The 18,878-nt window shown below is 39.1% G+C and overlaps 1 protein-coding gene across 25 annotated transcripts in view; it reads left to right on the top strand.

Moving 5' to 3' along the window:
* Positions 1-17,866, top strand: part of Sox6 (SRY-box transcription factor 6) — a 576,267-nt gene extending 558,401 nt beyond the window's left edge. For all 25 annotated transcript variants that reach the window (XM_074042103.1, XM_074042097.1, XM_074042114.1 and 22 more), the window contains 2 exons: positions 2,188-2,404; positions 11,304-17,866. In XM_074042103.1, the coding sequence (XP_073898204.1) occupies positions 2,188-2,404; positions 11,304-11,607 (521 nt within the window). In that variant the 3' untranslated portion in view covers positions 11,608-17,866. The remainder of the gene's footprint in view (positions 1-2,187; positions 2,405-11,303) is intronic.
* The last annotated feature ends 1,012 nt before the right edge of the window (positions 17,867-18,878 follow it).

The following is an 18,878-nucleotide window of genomic DNA, read 5'->3' as shown; positions in this document are numbered from 1 at the left end:
GGGTAAACCCAAAACCAGTGTGAAATTCATGGAGTGCAGAACAGTGCCTCCAATGATAACTTTAAAACTTGTACAATAAAGCTGCATTTTCTTTAATAAGGTACGACCAGTTCAAGTTTCATAGCAGTGAGTTGAACACATAGACCACAGGGCAGAAGCCCATTCTGTGGTAAATTGCCAGTGATTCTCTCATTTCTCAGGATTAAACTCAAGCCTCATTCTATTAGGGGAAAGCTTGCCTAGTACAGATTATACTGTTTAGAATTATTGTGCTAACATATTGAACATATTTTATTCAACATGCAGCATTACAGCCAACATGTTTCCTCTTTAAAAAGGAAAAACACAGAAGGCACTGTTCTATTTAAGCTGTCATGATGTGACAAAATCTCAAAAGGAGGCATTTAAGAAACTGAAAAACATTAGGGACTTAAACCGTGGTTTTAATTTTTTTAATGTTTTGTTCAAAAACAATAAATATTTAACCTGAGTAAATATCAGTGACCTGGACATACACAAATACAAGTGTTTTGTCACTACATAAATAATTTAACTTGATTCTAAGACATTTTGAGGCATTGACCCCTAGGAAGATTTAAAGCATACACATGATCAAATAGTGCTGAGACATTCTAATACACATTGTTTTTTCATTTTCACTTTTGAATTTTAAGATGGGTACTAAGAGTCATCACAATAAGTGAGGTTTTATTTTTCAGGTTTCAGGGATATATATAGGTTATTATTCTTTTTAATGTAAATGCCTTTCAAGCCAAAATTTTTCTAGTGGACAGATTATATTTTTTTCAAATTCAAAGACATTCCACAACAAATCAGTGTTGCTCTAGCCTTATAATTTGGTATACAACCTTGAGAGTTTCATAGTTGTTTGCTGCCATTTTGGTGGCAATATTAGTAAGCTTTCAGATAGGCACAGACCCTCTGTGTTTCCATTTTGGCAGCCATGAAAAATCTATATTACTGATAAGCATTGTGTGAAAAAAATGATTAAGAATATAGCAGATACATTCATTAATATGTAACCTTTTATGCACAAGTACTTCAAGAGCACCGAGAATCTTCAACTGGGGCTTTAAGCTGCTGGGAGCCAGCAGCACAGGGAGAGGCTGATCTGTGTGCACGATCTACATGACTTCTGCACAACAGTCAGGGAGGAACAGGGATGGATGTGCTATTAAGCAGACCAGGATATTGCTGGCTGCAGAGAATATTTGTACAACTTTTCCATTTGTTTAGGTATGAAAAATCTCCAGTCTGCACAGCTGTTACTGCTTCATTCACCAGCGAGGCACAAAAATGCAATTTGATACACGTAAAAAAACACATCCCTTCTTCGTCAAGTGTTTAGATAATTCTTTATAAACAATATTAAAGAAGTGAATGCTTTTCCTCCTTCCTGTATAAACCATATTAAAAAGTTTTGTGCTTTTATTGATACAGATTTGAATGGATATTTAAAGTACTTGAAAATGGTACATACAATTCCAACTGTACCTTCTGGTTCTAAAGCTAAACTTCTTAAGTAGAGTTGAGGTTTTTTTTAAATACCCTAGACCAGGGGAGATAGTGCACACAGTTGATAGTGCATACTGTTGATTTTTATATATGGAAGAATATTAATGTCTGCTGACATCTTAACAGAGGTTAGCTTTGCTAAAGATGCTTGGAGAGTAACAGATGTTTAAATGTCTGGGACCAAGAGAGCTTTTCCTAAGAAGCCTGTCATTCTCAGAAGCATATTTAGGAAGTTTAGGCTGTTAATCTTTTTGAGAGAGAGAGAGAGAGAGAGAGAGTTGAATGGGGTATGTACCTTGATGTAGGAGATGATCATTAATTAAGCAGAAGACATATTTTTAAAACAGGATAAGAGACGGGGGATATAGCTCAATGGTAGAGCATTTATCTAGCATGTGTTAAGGACCTGGATTAAATGCCCAGTACCACAAAAAAAAAAAAAGTATAACTAGCCCTAAAGTATTGAGAGAAGTAATATACAATTAATGCATTACGTACATAATTGTTGTTCACTCCATATTCTAAAAGACTGGTTTGAGGCTCAGTGGTATATGGAGCTACCCAGAGCAAAGCAATGAAGTAGAGTGAAATACATCTTGTTGTATTTGCCTGGAACATGTTTCCTTGACTTTAAGGCTATTTTCTGTCTAGGCTCTCGCTGGAAATCTATGTCCAACCAGGAGAAGCAGCCCTATTATGAAGAGCAGGCCCGGCTAAGCAAGATCCACTTAGAGAAGTACCCAAACTATAAATATAAGCCCCGTCCGAAGCGCACCTGCATTGTTGATGGCAAAAAGCTCCGAATTGGGGAATATAAGCAATTGATGCGGTCCCGGCGACAGGAGATGAGGCAGTTCTTCACTGTGGGGTATGTATTTCTCAATGGAGACACCTGGGCTCTCCCTTCCCAGGAAGAAACCACAGGATGGCTCCTGGCAGTATGTCTGGGAAAGAGATTAGGGAAGGAAGGGGGTTGTGACATGTTGAGGACTTGACTATGAGAATCTTTGCTGTGTCACAAATGCTCAGCCCTGCAACCTAGCTCCTGCTCAATTCAGAACAAACCTGCAATAATTCACTCCCAACTCATGGTCCCTGTCATTGTCTTCCATGCTAATCTAAGATCCTCAATGCCCACACACAGAGTTTCTGGTAGTTTATTTAGACAGCCACATGGGGAGAAAAAAAAAAAAAAAAACAACAAAAACTAACTTTAAGAAATCCCCAGAAGCTTCCCAGCTTCTCTGGTGGTGCTTCTGACTCTAATCACATAGTCTGCTTTTGTTGTGGGATCTACCACAAGATAATTGGCCTTGACATTGGTTAGAAGGCCTCATTTTTGGCATAAGATCCAGAACTCCTGTTGCAGTAAATTATTCTGTGGTAGAAGCAGTAACAATGAGGATTTTCTTGCTTAAATCAGAAACTAGACATGTTTTTGATATCTTCAAGTCTGATTTCATGTCATTTTGTTTAAAAATTAGGTAATAGATTTCTGGTATAAATTTCGACTTGGCTGACTGACTGTCTACATTCAAAAGAGGCCCCTCATAACCACAGTAGTCAGAATAAGTGGGGATGCAGACGCCTGCAGATTCCAGCACACCCGTACCTAGCAGCACAGGGGTGGAAACCAGAGGGCCATACTGGAGACCCTGGATGAAGCAGCTGGAATCAGAGGGGGAGACTCGGGAAACGGCTGGTGAGAGAGAAGTAGAAAGAGCAGAAAGGAAGCTGCACTCACTGTTAGCTCCTAGGAGAACAGAGATATTGTGCTGTGCCAGAAAATAAGAAAGCCTCACTAAAAGATGGAAAAAGAGAGGTCTTAAGGGGAAGCAGGCAGTTATTTGTGTTCAAGGATGTGCGAAAGGAAATCCTATGGAACAAAAATTGGCTTCAGAAGCATGTGTTTAAAAGGATAAAGTTAATTCAAAATAATAAACAGAATTTAATGTTTATCATAGCGAAACATATTTTATATCATATTAGATAGTCAGTGAATTTCTTTTTACTGTGGCAGAACCATTTAAGGGTAAAGAGAGGCTTATGGCACTTTATTATTGAAGATTCCAATATGTTAATAAATGCAGGCATGCCAAAATAGGCTTACCAAGTCCTCTGTAGTATAAATGTTTGCATTTTAAAAAGTAATGCTTTTAACACAAAAGGCACAATGTGATATAGCTGGGCTACTCACATAATAGAGGACTTATGGAACATACCAGTTCAGAATAACCTTTTGGTAGCGTAGTCATAGGTAACAAAGTACAAATTTAAGACTGATAAACATCTTCTTTTAATCCTGTGAGTATATCCCTAAGATTGTATCTATCTCTTTTCAATAGAGAATCAAAACTTTAAATTTGGGATCTTTTGTGATTCCTGCCATTCTCCCCAGTCATATCACCTGTGTATTCAGTGATACATAGTGGTCTCTTTCACAGTAGTCTAAAAGGCTATTGGAGTACTATTTTTAGTTTCCTGGTACTTACTTGAAAATGTGTGTGGTAATGGTATGTAATTTAATTCCCTTTATTAAAGGGTACATTAAAATAGCTCTGGATCAAAATGCCTCAACCTATATCAATGCATAATAAATATAAAACTAAAATAGCTTCATAACATCTACCATTTATTGAATGTCTACACTATGCTAGGTGTTTTGGATATACCAATCACATGCTCCTCCAAATAAGGTAAAGGAATCAAGGTTCAGAGAGAGCCTGTGGTTCCTGAAAGGTGAGAAAGATCAAAGGTTCAAATTCAGGTCTCCAGCTCTAACATGCTGAACAACAAAGGAACTAATGCTTCACCATGTTTCCTCAGAAATGCCTCAGAGCCCTCATCATGAGCGTAGTGATGCCGTTTGAACAAGGGCTTACAGAACTTGGGAAAAGTGAAGTTGTGGTATGCAGTGTGTAAAAGGAGTTTTGAAACTGAGAGACCAGGGATCCTGCTTCTCTTAGCGTAGGAGAGTGAATCATGTCAGACTGTGGAGCGGTACTCTAGAAATGCAGGCAGTGACCAGAGTGCCTATTCTTTAATCTCAGTGCTTAGCATTTCCCTCTGCCTGGCTTTGACAGTGATTGCTACATAAATCCAGGTATTAGTCCCACTTGTGGTTTTGTATTTTCTTTTAAGTAGTTCTATTTGATAGATTATTAACTCCCTAAGGTTCATCTTTGGAAATTGATCTTCATTAGTGGTAAGGTTATGACAAGAGGAGCAGGGAGGAAAAACAAACAAAAATTTCAGAGATTGCTATTGACTTCTTGATGGAATGGAGTTGAGATCAATTTTTATAGCTGATTGTGAAAACACATGCATAACTTTCAAGCCAATAAAATTACATACAGTACTCGACATTTTTTGTGCATTTTACTGACTACAAAACTGTAGCTGATGAGTTAAGAATTTTTTTTACTTAGCGATTATGAAAAGAATTTGTCAATAACATGGAGTAAATTTAGCTCTTACCTGAGATTTAACCCCTTCAGTTGGTAAATTGGCTATCAGAATTTTGTAATGATCCTGAGCGGAATACTAGCAACGTAGAAATTCTGTTCATTGGATCTATAGCTACAGTGGGGTCTTTTCCTAAAGAATTATGACCAAATGTACTTTTTATTTTAAAGTGTATTTAGTAATTTGCCTGTAAGATGGTAGAAAGTTATACAGGTAAAATAAAATATTAATCTTGGGGCTACTTTTTAAGCAATAGTAGTAGTAAATTGTTGAATACTTATTATATTCAATACACCGTGCTGAGTGAATTATATAGATTATTGAAAATACATCAAATCTACAAGATAGGTAATATCATCCCCATCACAGTGTTTTAAAACACAATGCTCAGAGATACTAAGTAATTTGTCTAAGGCCACACAGCTAGTAAATGTAAACTCTTGTATCAAACCAGGCTTACATGAATGTGAAACATATGTCCTTTTGCCATTACACATACTTCTCAATTAGAGCCTACAGATTGTTCAGAGCCTGTGTAGTATAGTGGTGAGGAGCATCAGTTCTAGAACCAGACTGTTCTGGCTTAAGTACTACATTTTCCTCTTCCTTGATGGAGAAACTAATGCGTATCAGTCTTTTCGCTCTGATCCCTGCACATGCCCTTGGAAAACTTAAACTCTTTGCAACTCAGTTTTCTCATATGTAGAATGAGAATAAGAATGACAATAGTGACAGTAATGCAAGCAACATAAGACTCTTCTGAAGATTGAAAAACTTGATCTATCGAAAGTGCTTAGATCAGTATGTGGTACATGGTAAGCCCTAAATTAGAATAAATATTGTTAATCTAGAAAAATGCTATGTATCAAGTATGTATTTCATATTATATTAGAATTATTTTCCCAGTGCTTTATGCTATAAGTTATTTGAATATTTACCATTTTGATCTTGATCCTACAAGGGCTGAATCAAGCCCATAAGGTACTTATACATGAAACTGAGCAATATAGACTGGCCATACTGTTTTCAGTATTGTCCTCCTGTATAGAAGCTGGATTAAAATATCCAATAGATAAAGTTAGGAGATTGCTAATATTTCCATTCCTTTGTATAACATCAACCACAGAGATTGGTAACATGCAGCCTTACCTTCTCATGAAACAAACATCATTGCCTTTATTTATAGACTCTGTAATGTTCTGAAGGTTTAGCAAACAGTGGAAGTTTGCCAACATAAATATGTAGTCCCTTTACAATTGGCAAAGCTACACTATTCTCCAGAAATATTCTGGTGATTTGAAAACCATGCAGCACTGCTGAGCCCTATTCAGGCCAGCTTATACTCTTTACTTGGCTACCTCTGTTCATATCAACTGCATGTATACATTTTTCAGACATCTAGAACTTTTGTTTGGATATGCACATTCATTATTTGTAGAGCCCAATGCCTGCCAGCTACTCCTATTTGTGAAATTTGCAGTGTTTGAATTTTGACTTTTAAATTGATCTGTAAAGGAAGGAAAAATGCTTTTTAGAAAAGCAATTCCTGATAGACAAAGCTTGAGCCTGCTGGCTGGATTTTTCATTTTTCTCATTGATTTCCCAGTCAATTGGTAAGGGCTATTTGAAACCAGCTAGTTTCCCAGCTCTGAACTAAATTAATATAGCATGAGGCATTATTTCTGTATACATGAGCTTTTAGAGAATACTATAGTTGGAAAAGCCAGTCACATGCAGGAATAGATTAGCAAATAGTAGTTTTTTGCACATATGCATGGTAAACAGCATAGAGTGTGTACATGTAATGTATATTGCAGTGATTCTCTTGATGTTACAGATAAGTGCAGTGGAACTCAGAGGAGGAGAGATTACTTAATTTTTTAGTCTCTTTTTATGTTGATAACTACAAGATAATAAGATCAGTGTGATAGTTTTTGATTTTGCATCCACAGAATCAGTTGTACCTTCAAAGGAGCTGCAGACATTGCACATTTCATGCTGCCAGCCACTCTAGGAGTCCTTACTATGTTCTGCTTCGTCTTCTCAAGGGCAGGAGTGCTTTTCTGCCCACAGGAACTAGTTCCTTTATGGAACATCTCCTAATGCTAGAAACTTCTTTTTCTTTTAATTAAGCCATAATTGGCCTCTCTGCTGCTTTGCCGGTTGGTTCTAGTCTTCTTCTTGTATCTTAGAACAAATCTTTTCCTTGTGTATGAAGATAATCATTCAAGCCCCTAAAGATGGTTACATTCATATCCTTTCCTACCACCTTTACTCCTATACAGCTAGTCTCATTACATCCTTCCTTGTCTGGAAAAGATTTTTCACTTGTTTTTTCCTAATTGATTCCATGTATCCAATAGGCATTTACTGAGTGCCTTCTATGTTCCAAGCATTATCTAGACTCTGGAGCTATAGCAGTGAAAATTCCCATCCTTGTGAATGGATGTCAGATAATCAAACAATAAATGGTAAAATAAATACAAAATAGCGATAAAAGAAAAAAGTAAGGTAAGGGAAAGTGATAGGGAGCTTCAGAAGTTAAACAGAGTGATCACAGAAAACTCTCTGAGAAGGTGTGAGCAAAGACCTAAGTACATGAGGGAGCAAGATGTGCAGATATCTGGGACAAATGGACAGGGAAAACATCAAGTGCCAAGGTCTTGAGATAAGATTGTGCCTGACTTGTTCAAGAAGAAATAAAGTGCCTAGAATAACAGGAGGAGAGCAGAATCAGTACAGGGAAGAGTAATAGATATCAGAAAGGTGACAGAAGCCAAACTGTGAAAGGACTTGTAGGTCATGGTGAAGAGTTTGAACTTGACTCTGAGTGAGATGGAAATGCAGAAGAGTGCTGTCCTCATACTTAGGTTTTGGAAGGAACACTCTATGTACAGTTTGAGACTTGTCTAAAGAGGGGATGGCCCAAAGCAAGAAGGCCAGGCTCTTAGGATAAACCATACTAGAGATGATAGTGGCTTGGACTAGTCCAAGAGCAAGAAGGTGTGGCAATGAGCACTGGCCATTGAGCTCCAAGAGGATGTATGGAAGGACTTCAGGAATTAGGAAAGGAGAGAATCAGGATTAGAAAAATTATACAGAACCCAATGGCAGTCTCTTGAGATTCAACACTCCCATTTCAGTTACTTTCTCTATGTGCACTGTGATAGAGAGGAAGCCTCTCCTGACCTAGCTGGAAAATGGTTCTTAAGGGCTGGTATTCATGGGTGGTCCTGCCTGTCATCTTGTCACCACCTTAGGATCCTCCCAGATCCAGATTATGCTTGCTATCTATGAGGTTTATACCAACTCCCTATAGAGGAAAGGAAACAGAACTGACACTGAGTACCTACTCTGTATATGTAAAGCTTTACGTATATGTTCTTAATTTCTTTGGCAATCCTGTCAGGTGAGTGTAGTTATTCCAGTCCTCTAAAGAGGCTGTCAGTGATGATAATTAGTCTGTCTAAATTCACACAACTCCAGCTGACAGAGTTGGGATTTAAACCCAAGTCTGACTCCAGACCTATAATCTTCTTACTAGAAGGCTGTCCTGAGGTAAAAACTGTCTCTTACAGGGATGAGTTCTTAGTTTAGCATTAATGTACAGCCTGAAGCAGTTATATGGAATTTAGGAGACCTACCGGAACTGGACCAACTTCATTTCCCCAAGGTGAGGAGTAGCCCCTAGGTTTTCACCATCACTATTTCAGTTGTTAGCATTGGCTGAGGGCTTAAAACAGTTGTATCTCTCTATCACCCGTGAGTAGCTTTTGAATATTATAATATAGCTCAGTCCAGGAAGTTGTACAGATGCTTTATTCACTTGTTTGTTTATTTTTAGCATTTCACTACCAACTTAATTCCAAATACTGTTAAATATAAGTTTAAGCTGGGCTTAAAAATTTTTGATTCTGATTCAGATTGCCAAGTATATTTTCTGATGGTGTGAGCTTGCCTTTCCCACCCCAATCTTGATATCTAATCAAGAATTTGTGATATCAGGAGTGTTTCACTGCCTGGTTGTGGAACTTCAGTGGCCTTGCACAAACAACTTAACCTTTCTGAGCTTTAATTGGTCACTTTATCTGTAAAAGAGGAGAACTAATACCCCCAGACTTATTAGAAGGATTAAACAAGATTATGTGAAAGCATTAAGTATAGTCCTAGTACATAATAGGAGCTCAACTTAAATTTATTTTAATAGACAGAAAAATAAATTAGTTAAAGTACTTCAAATATGACTATCTGTATTTGTGAAAAGCAAATGTCCTTTGTGAAAGGGAAATTTATGATTTGATGGTTTGCATTGTTCTGCAGAGTTTAGATTAGCTTACTGAGTTAAGAAATCTGTGAAATGGGTTAGTATTACACTAAAAGTTTTCACTCTTTCATAAGGTGATTAAGGCCAACATTTCTACTATAATTATAAAAAATCAGTTACAAGGAGGGGGAGAGGGGAAGGTGGCCCAAATAATGTATACACATGTAAGTAAATGTAAAAACAATAGAATAAAATTTTAAAAAAGAAATTATACCATATGCTCAGAAAAAAAAAAATCAGTTACAAGTTTAATGTGGTATTCACTGCCTTAGACAGCTTAGCATGAAATTGAATTTGTGTTAATTTATCAAAATTTAAGAAGCAAGAAGTATATTGTTTTGAGAATTTAATTTGCTGAGAGTGGAACCAGTATTTTATAAGCCCTTTCTGTTGGTAGATAGAGATTCCACGTCATCTGCTTCCTTCAGGCACTCAAAACTCAACGTGAGAATCATAGGTGTTAGGTCAACTGATCAGGTGCTTTAATGCTTAGTGTCACCTGGGTGCTGCCAGGCTGTGTTAGCTTTTCATCACTGTGACAGAAGAGCTGAGAAAACCAATTTAAAGGAGGAAAGATTTATTTTGGCTCATGGTTTTGGAGGTTTCAGTCCATGGTTACTTGATTCCATTGTTTCTGGGCCCATTGTGAGACAGAACATCATGGCAAGGAGTGTGTGGAGGAGAAAAGCTGTTTACCTCAAGGTTTCCGTATCTCACATAGTCTCCATACCATCTCACCCTTTCACAGAAGCAGCTGACCTCTGTGAGGAAATTATGCTCCTCTTGGGCTTGTCACAGAATAGCTGATAACAAAGCTAGTTCTTCATAGATTGAGGTCTCTTCCTGTAAGAGTGAGGGGGACAGAAAGTTTCAATGATAATGCAGAGGGTCAATAAGAATGTCCAAATGATGACTGACCTGGAACCATTAACAGAGAAAGGTAGGGGAATGTTCCAGAACTTCCCTGACTTCTCTTTTACAAATATATGGAAACCAATCTCATAAAAAGAAGTTATGACACTGAAAAGAATCTCACCTGTAATTTACTACCTATAAAGACTGAAGACCACTAGGTAAATATTAAATCCTTGAAAATATTGTTCAGGCATAGTCTCTTGAGTTAGGTGGATCTTTAATTCTTGTGTGCCAGTAATAGTGCTCAAGTGAAGTTGATGAGAATAGCCAAGTCTCTCTACAGATGCAGAGACTGACCTTCACAAAGTGTCTGCTGAATTTATTTGAACTAAGATCACTTTATGAAGAAATGATCTGGCACTTGCTGAGATCTAGGATGAAGTAGCACGTCTCCAGTCTGTTATTATGTTAGCTTGCAAAGCTCACTGATCTTTACTCCTCACTCCTCTAGCCTCCACTCTAGTGCAGAGCCTTGGGAGTCGGGACATCCAAGATGATGGAGATCCTGCCCAACAAGTGTAGCCATATAAATAAGGTAGACATTAGCAAGGATGCGAAATAAATGCTTTGCTAAATCTGATTCCCTGGGACACACTAGGTCCTTTCGCATCTTGATTTTTCCAACTACAACTACAAGACTAGGTGAAAATGACACCAATCTGCTTAACAGTGTCATTACAATGTGTTTCATGCCACTGGTCTACCTAAAAATGTTCTTAGAGCGCTTAAAAATGATCCCACATGCAACTTTGTGGTTTTAGCTATTGAATTTGTTCCTAATGCTAAGTGTTATCCAAACTCTGCAATATTTGCCAAGTTAAAAGAACTCTGTCTTTAGTTACAAAACTATTGGCAAATTGCTCGATTGTATTATTTAACCCCCAACCACAGTACCAGGGAGAGAGTTTGAGGACTCTTCTGAGGAGCACCTTTGTCACATTTTGTCATTTACTAGGAATGTTAAAGAGGAAACATTGGGGAGGATGAAGTTCAGTGTCACATGAAAGAACACATGTTGTGAGATTTCCCTTCTATTTCATTTTGTTTTTTGAATCTTATGCAGGCAACAGCCTCAGATTCCAATAACCACAGGAACAGGTGTTGTGTATCCTGGTGCTATTACTATGGCAACGACCACACCATCACCTCAGATGACATCTGACTGCTCTAGCACCTCTGCCAGTCCGGAGCCCAGCCTCCCGGTCATCCAGAGCACTTATGGCATGAAGACGGATGGTGGAAGTTTAGCTGGAAATGAAATGATTAATGGAGAGGATGAAATGGAAATGTATGATGACTATGAAGACGACCCCAAATCAGACTATAGCAGTGAAAACGAAGCCCCAGAGGCTGTCAGTGCCAACTGAGGAGTTTTGTTTGCTGAATTAAAATACTCTGACATTTCACCCCCCTCCCCAACAAAAAGTTCTTAAAGAGCCCGCATGCATTTGTGGCTCCACAATTACATCAGCAGAATGGTCTTAATTGTTTCGTAAAGTGTGAGACAGATTGTTTTCCCTGATTTTTCATGAACTTGAGTTTTTTGTCGTTATTGTTATTGTTGTTGTTGTTGTTTTTTTAATTTAGGTGAAGACATATTAAATATGAGACACCAGGACTTGAAAACTTATCTCAACCCATAGCTGTCTTACAGTCTTATATTTTTGTCTTACTTTTTTTTTCTTTTGGATGTTGATAAAGGTTTAAGTTACTGTTTTAGATGGGGTTAAACATTCTCACTCAGGTATGCTGTGCCGGCCTACAGGTTGTGAATGTGTTTTTATTCTGAATTACTTTAGAAAACAACTGAGGATTTCGTATTGTGACACAGGACAAGTCCATGGCGTGTGCAGCTGCATGCAGAGCATATTCAAAAGGCCTCGGAATTCCATTTTTCCACATGTAGAGTTAAACTTTGAATGTGCCAAACTTTTTCATAACTTTTGAATCTTAATATTTTGAAAGTCTTAAAGGAGACACTGCAAAGTCTTAGACAATCTTTGACATCTTAAAATGAAATAGCAAACCACATTTTTTTTCAGTAAATGGTAAAGTACTCAGGAATCTGGAGACAAGATATTGTAAGGAATGAACAAGGTTGCCACAGTGCATGTACCCAATTGTGTTTGCCTCTTGATGTGCCATCAGTGCGTGACGTGGTATGACAGAAACACACCAGAGCAATCACCACACCAGATAACCAACATGGTGGTCTCCCCTGACTGAGACCACCTCTCACTACATCCATTATCCCTTTGCCTTTAGCCCTGACATTCAGTCTTAACACATTTTCTCTTAAATAATTTATTCATTCCAGAATGTCAAGGGTCCACTTACTATTTATTTTTAAAAATTGTTGGTGGCATTAATTTAATAATTTTTGTTTTTCACCCTCTTTCCCTGAAGAACTTTCAGTCCTTTTTCCACCTCCTTCTCCTGATAGATATAAAAGGTGTACATAGTGATTTTATGTCCCCAGAGCATCTGGAAAGCATTTCTGAAACAAGACACTATTAAATACCTACATTGTTTGTAAATCTGTCTGCAGGGCAGATTTGGGTATAGGTGTGCAATCTTAAACTTAAACATATATGCCCCTGAGGTTCACTGTGACCTGAAATCTTTGACCAGAGTTTCCCCCTAATTCAGTTTGCAGCAAGTGGTTGGATCTGCATCAGTGGCATTTCCCCTGAATCCCGTTCATCATCAGAGAGGGTCAATAGGAGTGACTGCTAGGCAGGAGCGTCTTGCAGCCAACCTGAACCCCAAGGCTTATGGGCCATATGGGAGTCCACAGTGGAGCTGTCATGGACTGGCACTTTTACACTGAGTTGCCTTTCTAAACTGGCAAAATCTCCAGGATATAAGAAGCCACCTGACAGCCTCGAAGCAAAGACAGAGGCAAATAGTCATAAAAGAAAACCATAGGGAAGGAGAAGGGGGAAATACATTCCCTATATGGCATGTTCCTATTGTTAACCCTGGGGAACAGAGAGCTCGTGGGGCAGCATACCAGTTCCTCTGGCTGACCCTTCTTACCCATGGCTGGATGGGGGACCTGCCTACATGTGAGGAAAATAACCTGCACTTGTCACTCAAGGAGTGCTCTGGAGACATTCTGCTAGGTTGAGAGGCAGTGGAATTTTATCCCCCATCACCTTCCTACAGGGAGCTCTGCTACACCATTTTGACATCCCTGAACCTGCTACGCCATTTTGACATCCCTGAACCAGGCCTGGTTGCCTATAGTGGAGCTCACCCAGACTGGGTTAGCAGGAGAGTTTCAGTAGATAGAACAATTTGCCTCATGGGACAACCCAGAATCTCAACACCAGAACATAGGAACAGCCCCATCAGATTTCTTGAGCCATTTTGTCACTTGGAAGAAAATAGTATACCTTTATATTTATTTAAAGAGTGCTCCAGGCCATACCTAATAGCAATAAATAGGTCTAGCCAAGATATTACTGGCTCTGTCTTTAACTGGGAGTGCTCTCTATAAGCTGTTTAAGGTACTGATAGGAATGTTTTGTTCTTAATATTGGTTGGGGATTGGAATTTTGTTTTTGTACATTTTATTTCAAATGAGGAGGAGGTCATTTTTCTCAAAAAATGAGTATTTATTATGTCTTACTGATTTCTTTGATTATATACCTCTCCTCGGTTCATTCTCTTGTTTTCTCTCTTTGGCTTTTGCTCTCTCACTCTTTTTTTTCCTTTTTAAATCATGTTGCATTGGTAGAGTGTTGTATGGCTAGCATTGTATTGTATGTAATTAATTTTGCACAAAGGCAAACATTTAGCATAGTAGGTTAATTTTGTTTGTTTTTATGACCTGCCAAAATAATATTCTGGGCTGGTGGAGAACAAAAGACTGTTCTTTAGGACTGAAACTTGATTTTGCTTGTAGTAAGAGAAAAAAAAACAAAAAACACACACACTCACAGATGTTGTTTCGTAAGTGTTATAAGCACTGGATATAAATGGTATTTTTTATCACTTCTGACTAATGTGAAACTGTTGTACGAAAACTACACGAACAAAAGTCATCTGTTTCGACTCGTGTGGGCTTGCCTCACAGTTGCCGGATTTGAGTCATTTTTATGTCTTGTTATTTCATTTATTTATGCAAAATACATGTGTGTATGAACACTTTGTTTTAGCTCCAGCTCTGCCTCAGTACTGGGGTTCAGTAACTTCTAGCCATGATCTTAAAAATGAAAGGCTATTCAGGACTGATCTGATTGTAAATGCCTCTTTCATTGGCGCAGACAGTAATGCTGTATTGGAATCTAAATTTTGTGCATATGCAGTTTATTTATTAGCCAAGTTTGGCTCTAAATATTCATGAAAATTAAGAATGACAATCATAGCGATCATTTCATTTTATTTCAGTGGGGCTTAAACAAAGTTTTTATGACTTTACCATCTCATTTTAGATTTTTCTAATTGTGTAAATATAACATAGAAATAGAATTTATTTTGGGTTCATGAATTCTTGGTGAGATATAAGTTATGTATTTCCTTTTCGTTCTCTATCTGTATGTGGTCCACACTAAAAGTTGACGAGTCACTGTACTTCCTGGTGACAGTGACTTATTAGCTACAGTGAGGGCAGCATCTGTCCTGCAGCCGAAGCAGCAAAGCCCTTCTCTTGGGTTCTCATGAAGTTTGGAACCACTGACTCAGACTTCCTCCTTCTTTTCTTATAGAAAGTTGATAAATGGAACATACTGAATTTCCAGTATAGCTAGGAGAGAGTGAATTTGCTTTGTGAATCCACATAAATCCAAGAATCGTGAGTTCCATCAGAAAGGTAAAAATCTGCCTCTGAGATTGGCTAGTAATAAAACCCCACCATGACAGCTGGAGTAAAGAATGTTAAATATCTTATTCAGTGCTCCCTGTTTCATAGTATCCTTCAAATCAAAGCTACAAAGAACTTACAGATCAGGGTTTTTTTTGTTTTGTTTTGTTTTGTTCTTTTTTTTTTGTCACTGGGAATAGGGACACTGGAAGACAATCCTCTCCTTAGAAAATGGGCCATATGAAATAGGAAAGAAGAGAAGGAAGGAAGGAAAGAAGGGACAGAGAAAGAAAAGGTTCATCTGCGGACATGAGCAGCCAGCTCGGCAATTTCTCTACTTCACTGGCAAATTGCAGACCGTGTCCTTTGCAGGGAGGTACGGAAGCTTTGTTGTTTTCACAAGTACCCAGCTCAGCCTTTCAGGAACACATCATCAGTTTGCTTCTTTTGGTATTTGATATCCTCCAGCCCTGATCTCAGGCCTGATTTGATTTGCCAGGGTCTTGACACTGACTCCCAGGCCAAGTTCTAAATTCAGGTGTGGGCTCACAGTGTTATTGAGCTTGTCAAATTTTGGCCTCCTCTGGACGTCACCCCCACAGGAGCCTGGAGTGTTTGAAAAGGGTGTGCTCATTCTGGGACTGAAAGTAAAGGCTGCTTAGTTTGCCTTATGAAGCCAGGCTGATTCTTCGGCTCACACCCTCCTGAGCCAGGAGCGTAGGCGCTAGCTGAAAGCAGGGATTGTCTGGGGGAAGCCCATCTCCCCCTCAGTGGGAAGGTGGCCTGGTCACTTGAATGCCACAGCCCAGGCTGCTGCTCTCAATTCACTCATTTTGCAGAGTTGACCTCTACCAACTCATTAGGGAAAGGAAAAAGAATCACTTAGTAGTTTAAAAAGCTACGAGAAGTCCTATATTAAGTGCCAACAACTGCAAAGAAATGCAGCTAGAGGAATGTATTAAAATGATTACTGGGTCTTCCTTTTTAATGAGAAAGTGACAAAAATAGTTGCTGTAGCCTTGCCTGATACTATATACTTTTGTCCAAGGATTGAGTTGGCACTTAAGCTCACTTCTCGAAGTATAATAATATCATATGACCTCATTTGTCCTTTTACAAAAGCACTTGCATCATTTCCTTAGGTCATCTGCCCCCCTGAACTGTTTTCTTTCTTAATAAACAGCACTGTTACTCCTGCTGATCACGCTCTGTTTCTGATACCACATACTATCAAGTGTGACCCTGTGCTAATGTCATTGAAAATATTGATATGCAAACACATTTCGTTTTCATCCTCCATGCCATCTTTTCCTTTGGGGAAAGGGTGCTTTACAAAGAAACTCATGAAGAAGTATTGGGAATGCTGGTACCTTTGGGGCAGAGGTAGGGTGGATTCAGTAGGGACAGAAAGGCAATACTTCTTGCAGGTTCTCCTCTAATGGGTGTTTGTGGCAAGAGGAACGCTTGAAGGCGATTCAGTGATGTACCTTGCTCTTATTCCTGAAGAACCACAAGCATAAAGTGAGGCCTCAGTGCTGGTGCTCTTGGAGTATGGGGAATGTGCAAATATTCAGCTGTCCTGTATGCTGCACACTGCAGGTCTGCTCGTGCATTCTCCGTTCGTCTTCCTCTGTTATATGTGTTTTTGCTTTTTTGAAAGTGTAGTCTTTATTGTACCCTTCTCCAGCTCGTAGCAAGTTAGAATGCTTAGCATTTATGTTCATTCATTATTGTATTTGCCATGTAAAATTTTTATTACCTTAGACAAGCTTATAAGCTGTTACTACATAACTTATCTTACTGTAACTCTTTTTATTTCCCGACATTGTAATTTGTTTGTGATGTATATTGTGAGGTTGTATTGTATGTTAATTTAATCAGCACAATTCACTGACATGCTGGACTGACATGCTGGCTGCTGTTTCAAGTGTAAAGTTTGTGTAAGGCTGTTGGGACAACTGCAGCTCTGTTGTCAAGGTACTGTGCTCTGGTTCCTATAGCAACACTGTGGGTGTGACCCTTGAGACTCTGGGGACATTTAATACACCCTTGGGCAAATTTTAAGTGCAGATTCTCTTTGTAGAAGTTCTATGTATAATGCAGGTACCTACTTGGCCCATGGCTGGTAACTATTTGGGCAATTAGAAAAAAAAAAAAAAACACAAAAACTAGTGTCTATTGCTGCTTTGAATATGTTTGAAAGTCTGAAAATGTAAATAGTTTATCAAAAAAAATCTTGTACAGTCCAGTGTAAAGTTTTTAAATGACCTTAAGGGTTGCCATCACATCTTTCTCACACTCTCCTCTTGATAATGAAAAAAAAAGTTTGCTAAGGATTTAAAGAAATGGAAAACAAAGTCTCTTCAAATTTAAAGGAATGGATCATTGTTCTTAGCTAAATTGCATATACAAACCTCTTGGATTTTGTTGTGCAGTATTGACATGAGATAAAACTCAACATTGAATAATCCTTCAGTGGTACTTTTCCAAGTCTTCCCCTCCTCCGCCTCATGATTAAGGGAAAAGACAAAATTGAAAGACGCACTGTCTTTGTCTATCCTGGTGTGTGTTGGCACCTTAGCTACTTTTTTTTTCCCCTTTTTGCACAAGGTGCTTTCCTGATATGTTAGACATGCCATCCTTGGGTGATAATGTATATGCCATGATGGGCTCAGGCCCGCAGGGGAGTGTCTATAAGAACTGCCTATTTATGCTCATTTACCTCAAGACTGTCCTCTCTACCCTAATCTAGTTGTCATCACTCCATCTTTTGTACTGCTGTTGACACTTACCAATTAAAGATAAATTTTGTTTTATGATCTCTGTGTTCAGCCTCATCTGTACCCCACAAATGGTTTCCCATGGAGCCCAGCAAGCCCTGGGTTGCCACCACCTGCTGCCAGAGCCCATGGAACTCCCGGCTCTCTGCATGGCTTCTGCCTGGCCCACCAGAGGGAGGACTCCATTCTGTGCCTGGGAACCCTTAACCTTGGGAAGAGGCCTGCTCTCTCCTGGTAGTGTATATACTGCAGCAGGAAATGCCTGTGGATTTAGATGGGAAGAACAGGATCTGAGGTGGATTGTTGTGAAGGGAAGATGAGTTCTTCATGAGAATATCCAGCTGTGAGTCACATGCATGGATCCCCAGGGTCAGCCTGCCATCTGACAGGACTTCTCCAAGCCTAGAAGCTCAGTGGACTCAGGTACTGTTTCTTCCATTGTGGGCTGGAAGGCCTGGCTACTTCCTCATTGGCTTCTACCTCAGGGAAGGATGCTCCCATGTCATTAAGCAATGAGGTGCTCTGGAGCCAGCTTCCTCTCCCAAAAATATTTGTGTCTAAAGTATTTTCAAAGCTATTTTAGGTGTGCAGAGGCTGAGGGGTGGGACTGGGTAGTGGGCTGAAGTGAGAAGGCCCTTAAAGCAAACTTGCCCAACCAGCCACACCAGTCCTGGGATGCCCCAGACCTGCAGAGTGAACCATAAGTGCTCAAGAGAGAGAGGTGAGGTCCAGCTGCTGCCTTTTGTTATTTCCTATTAAAAAGGCCTTATTAGAGGAATTTTGTGGAACTTTATCTCAGGCAAAGTCTGCCACAAGCTGCTTTAAACTCTGAAAACCTAGCATTCTAGGGCCCCCTTCCTCCTGACTCTTGAGTTTTTAAAGAACATGGACTCTTTTAGCCACAGGACCCTGGCTCTGCCACTCACCAGCCCTGTGACCTTCCCCGAGTAACTCCTCTGAGCTGGATTTTTCCTCGCTGCAGATTGAGATAGTAATCCCTATCTCTCAGTATCAGGGAAAGAAATGACGTGGCAGATGTAAGACAAGCAGC

This window comes from Castor canadensis, chromosome 1, assembly GCF_047511655.1.
Source record: "Castor canadensis chromosome 1, mCasCan1.hap1v2, whole genome shotgun sequence".
NCBI classification, from domain to species: Eukaryota; Metazoa; Chordata; class Mammalia; order Rodentia; family Castoridae; genus Castor; species Castor canadensis.
This window is presented reverse-complemented; position numbering and strand designations above follow the sequence as displayed.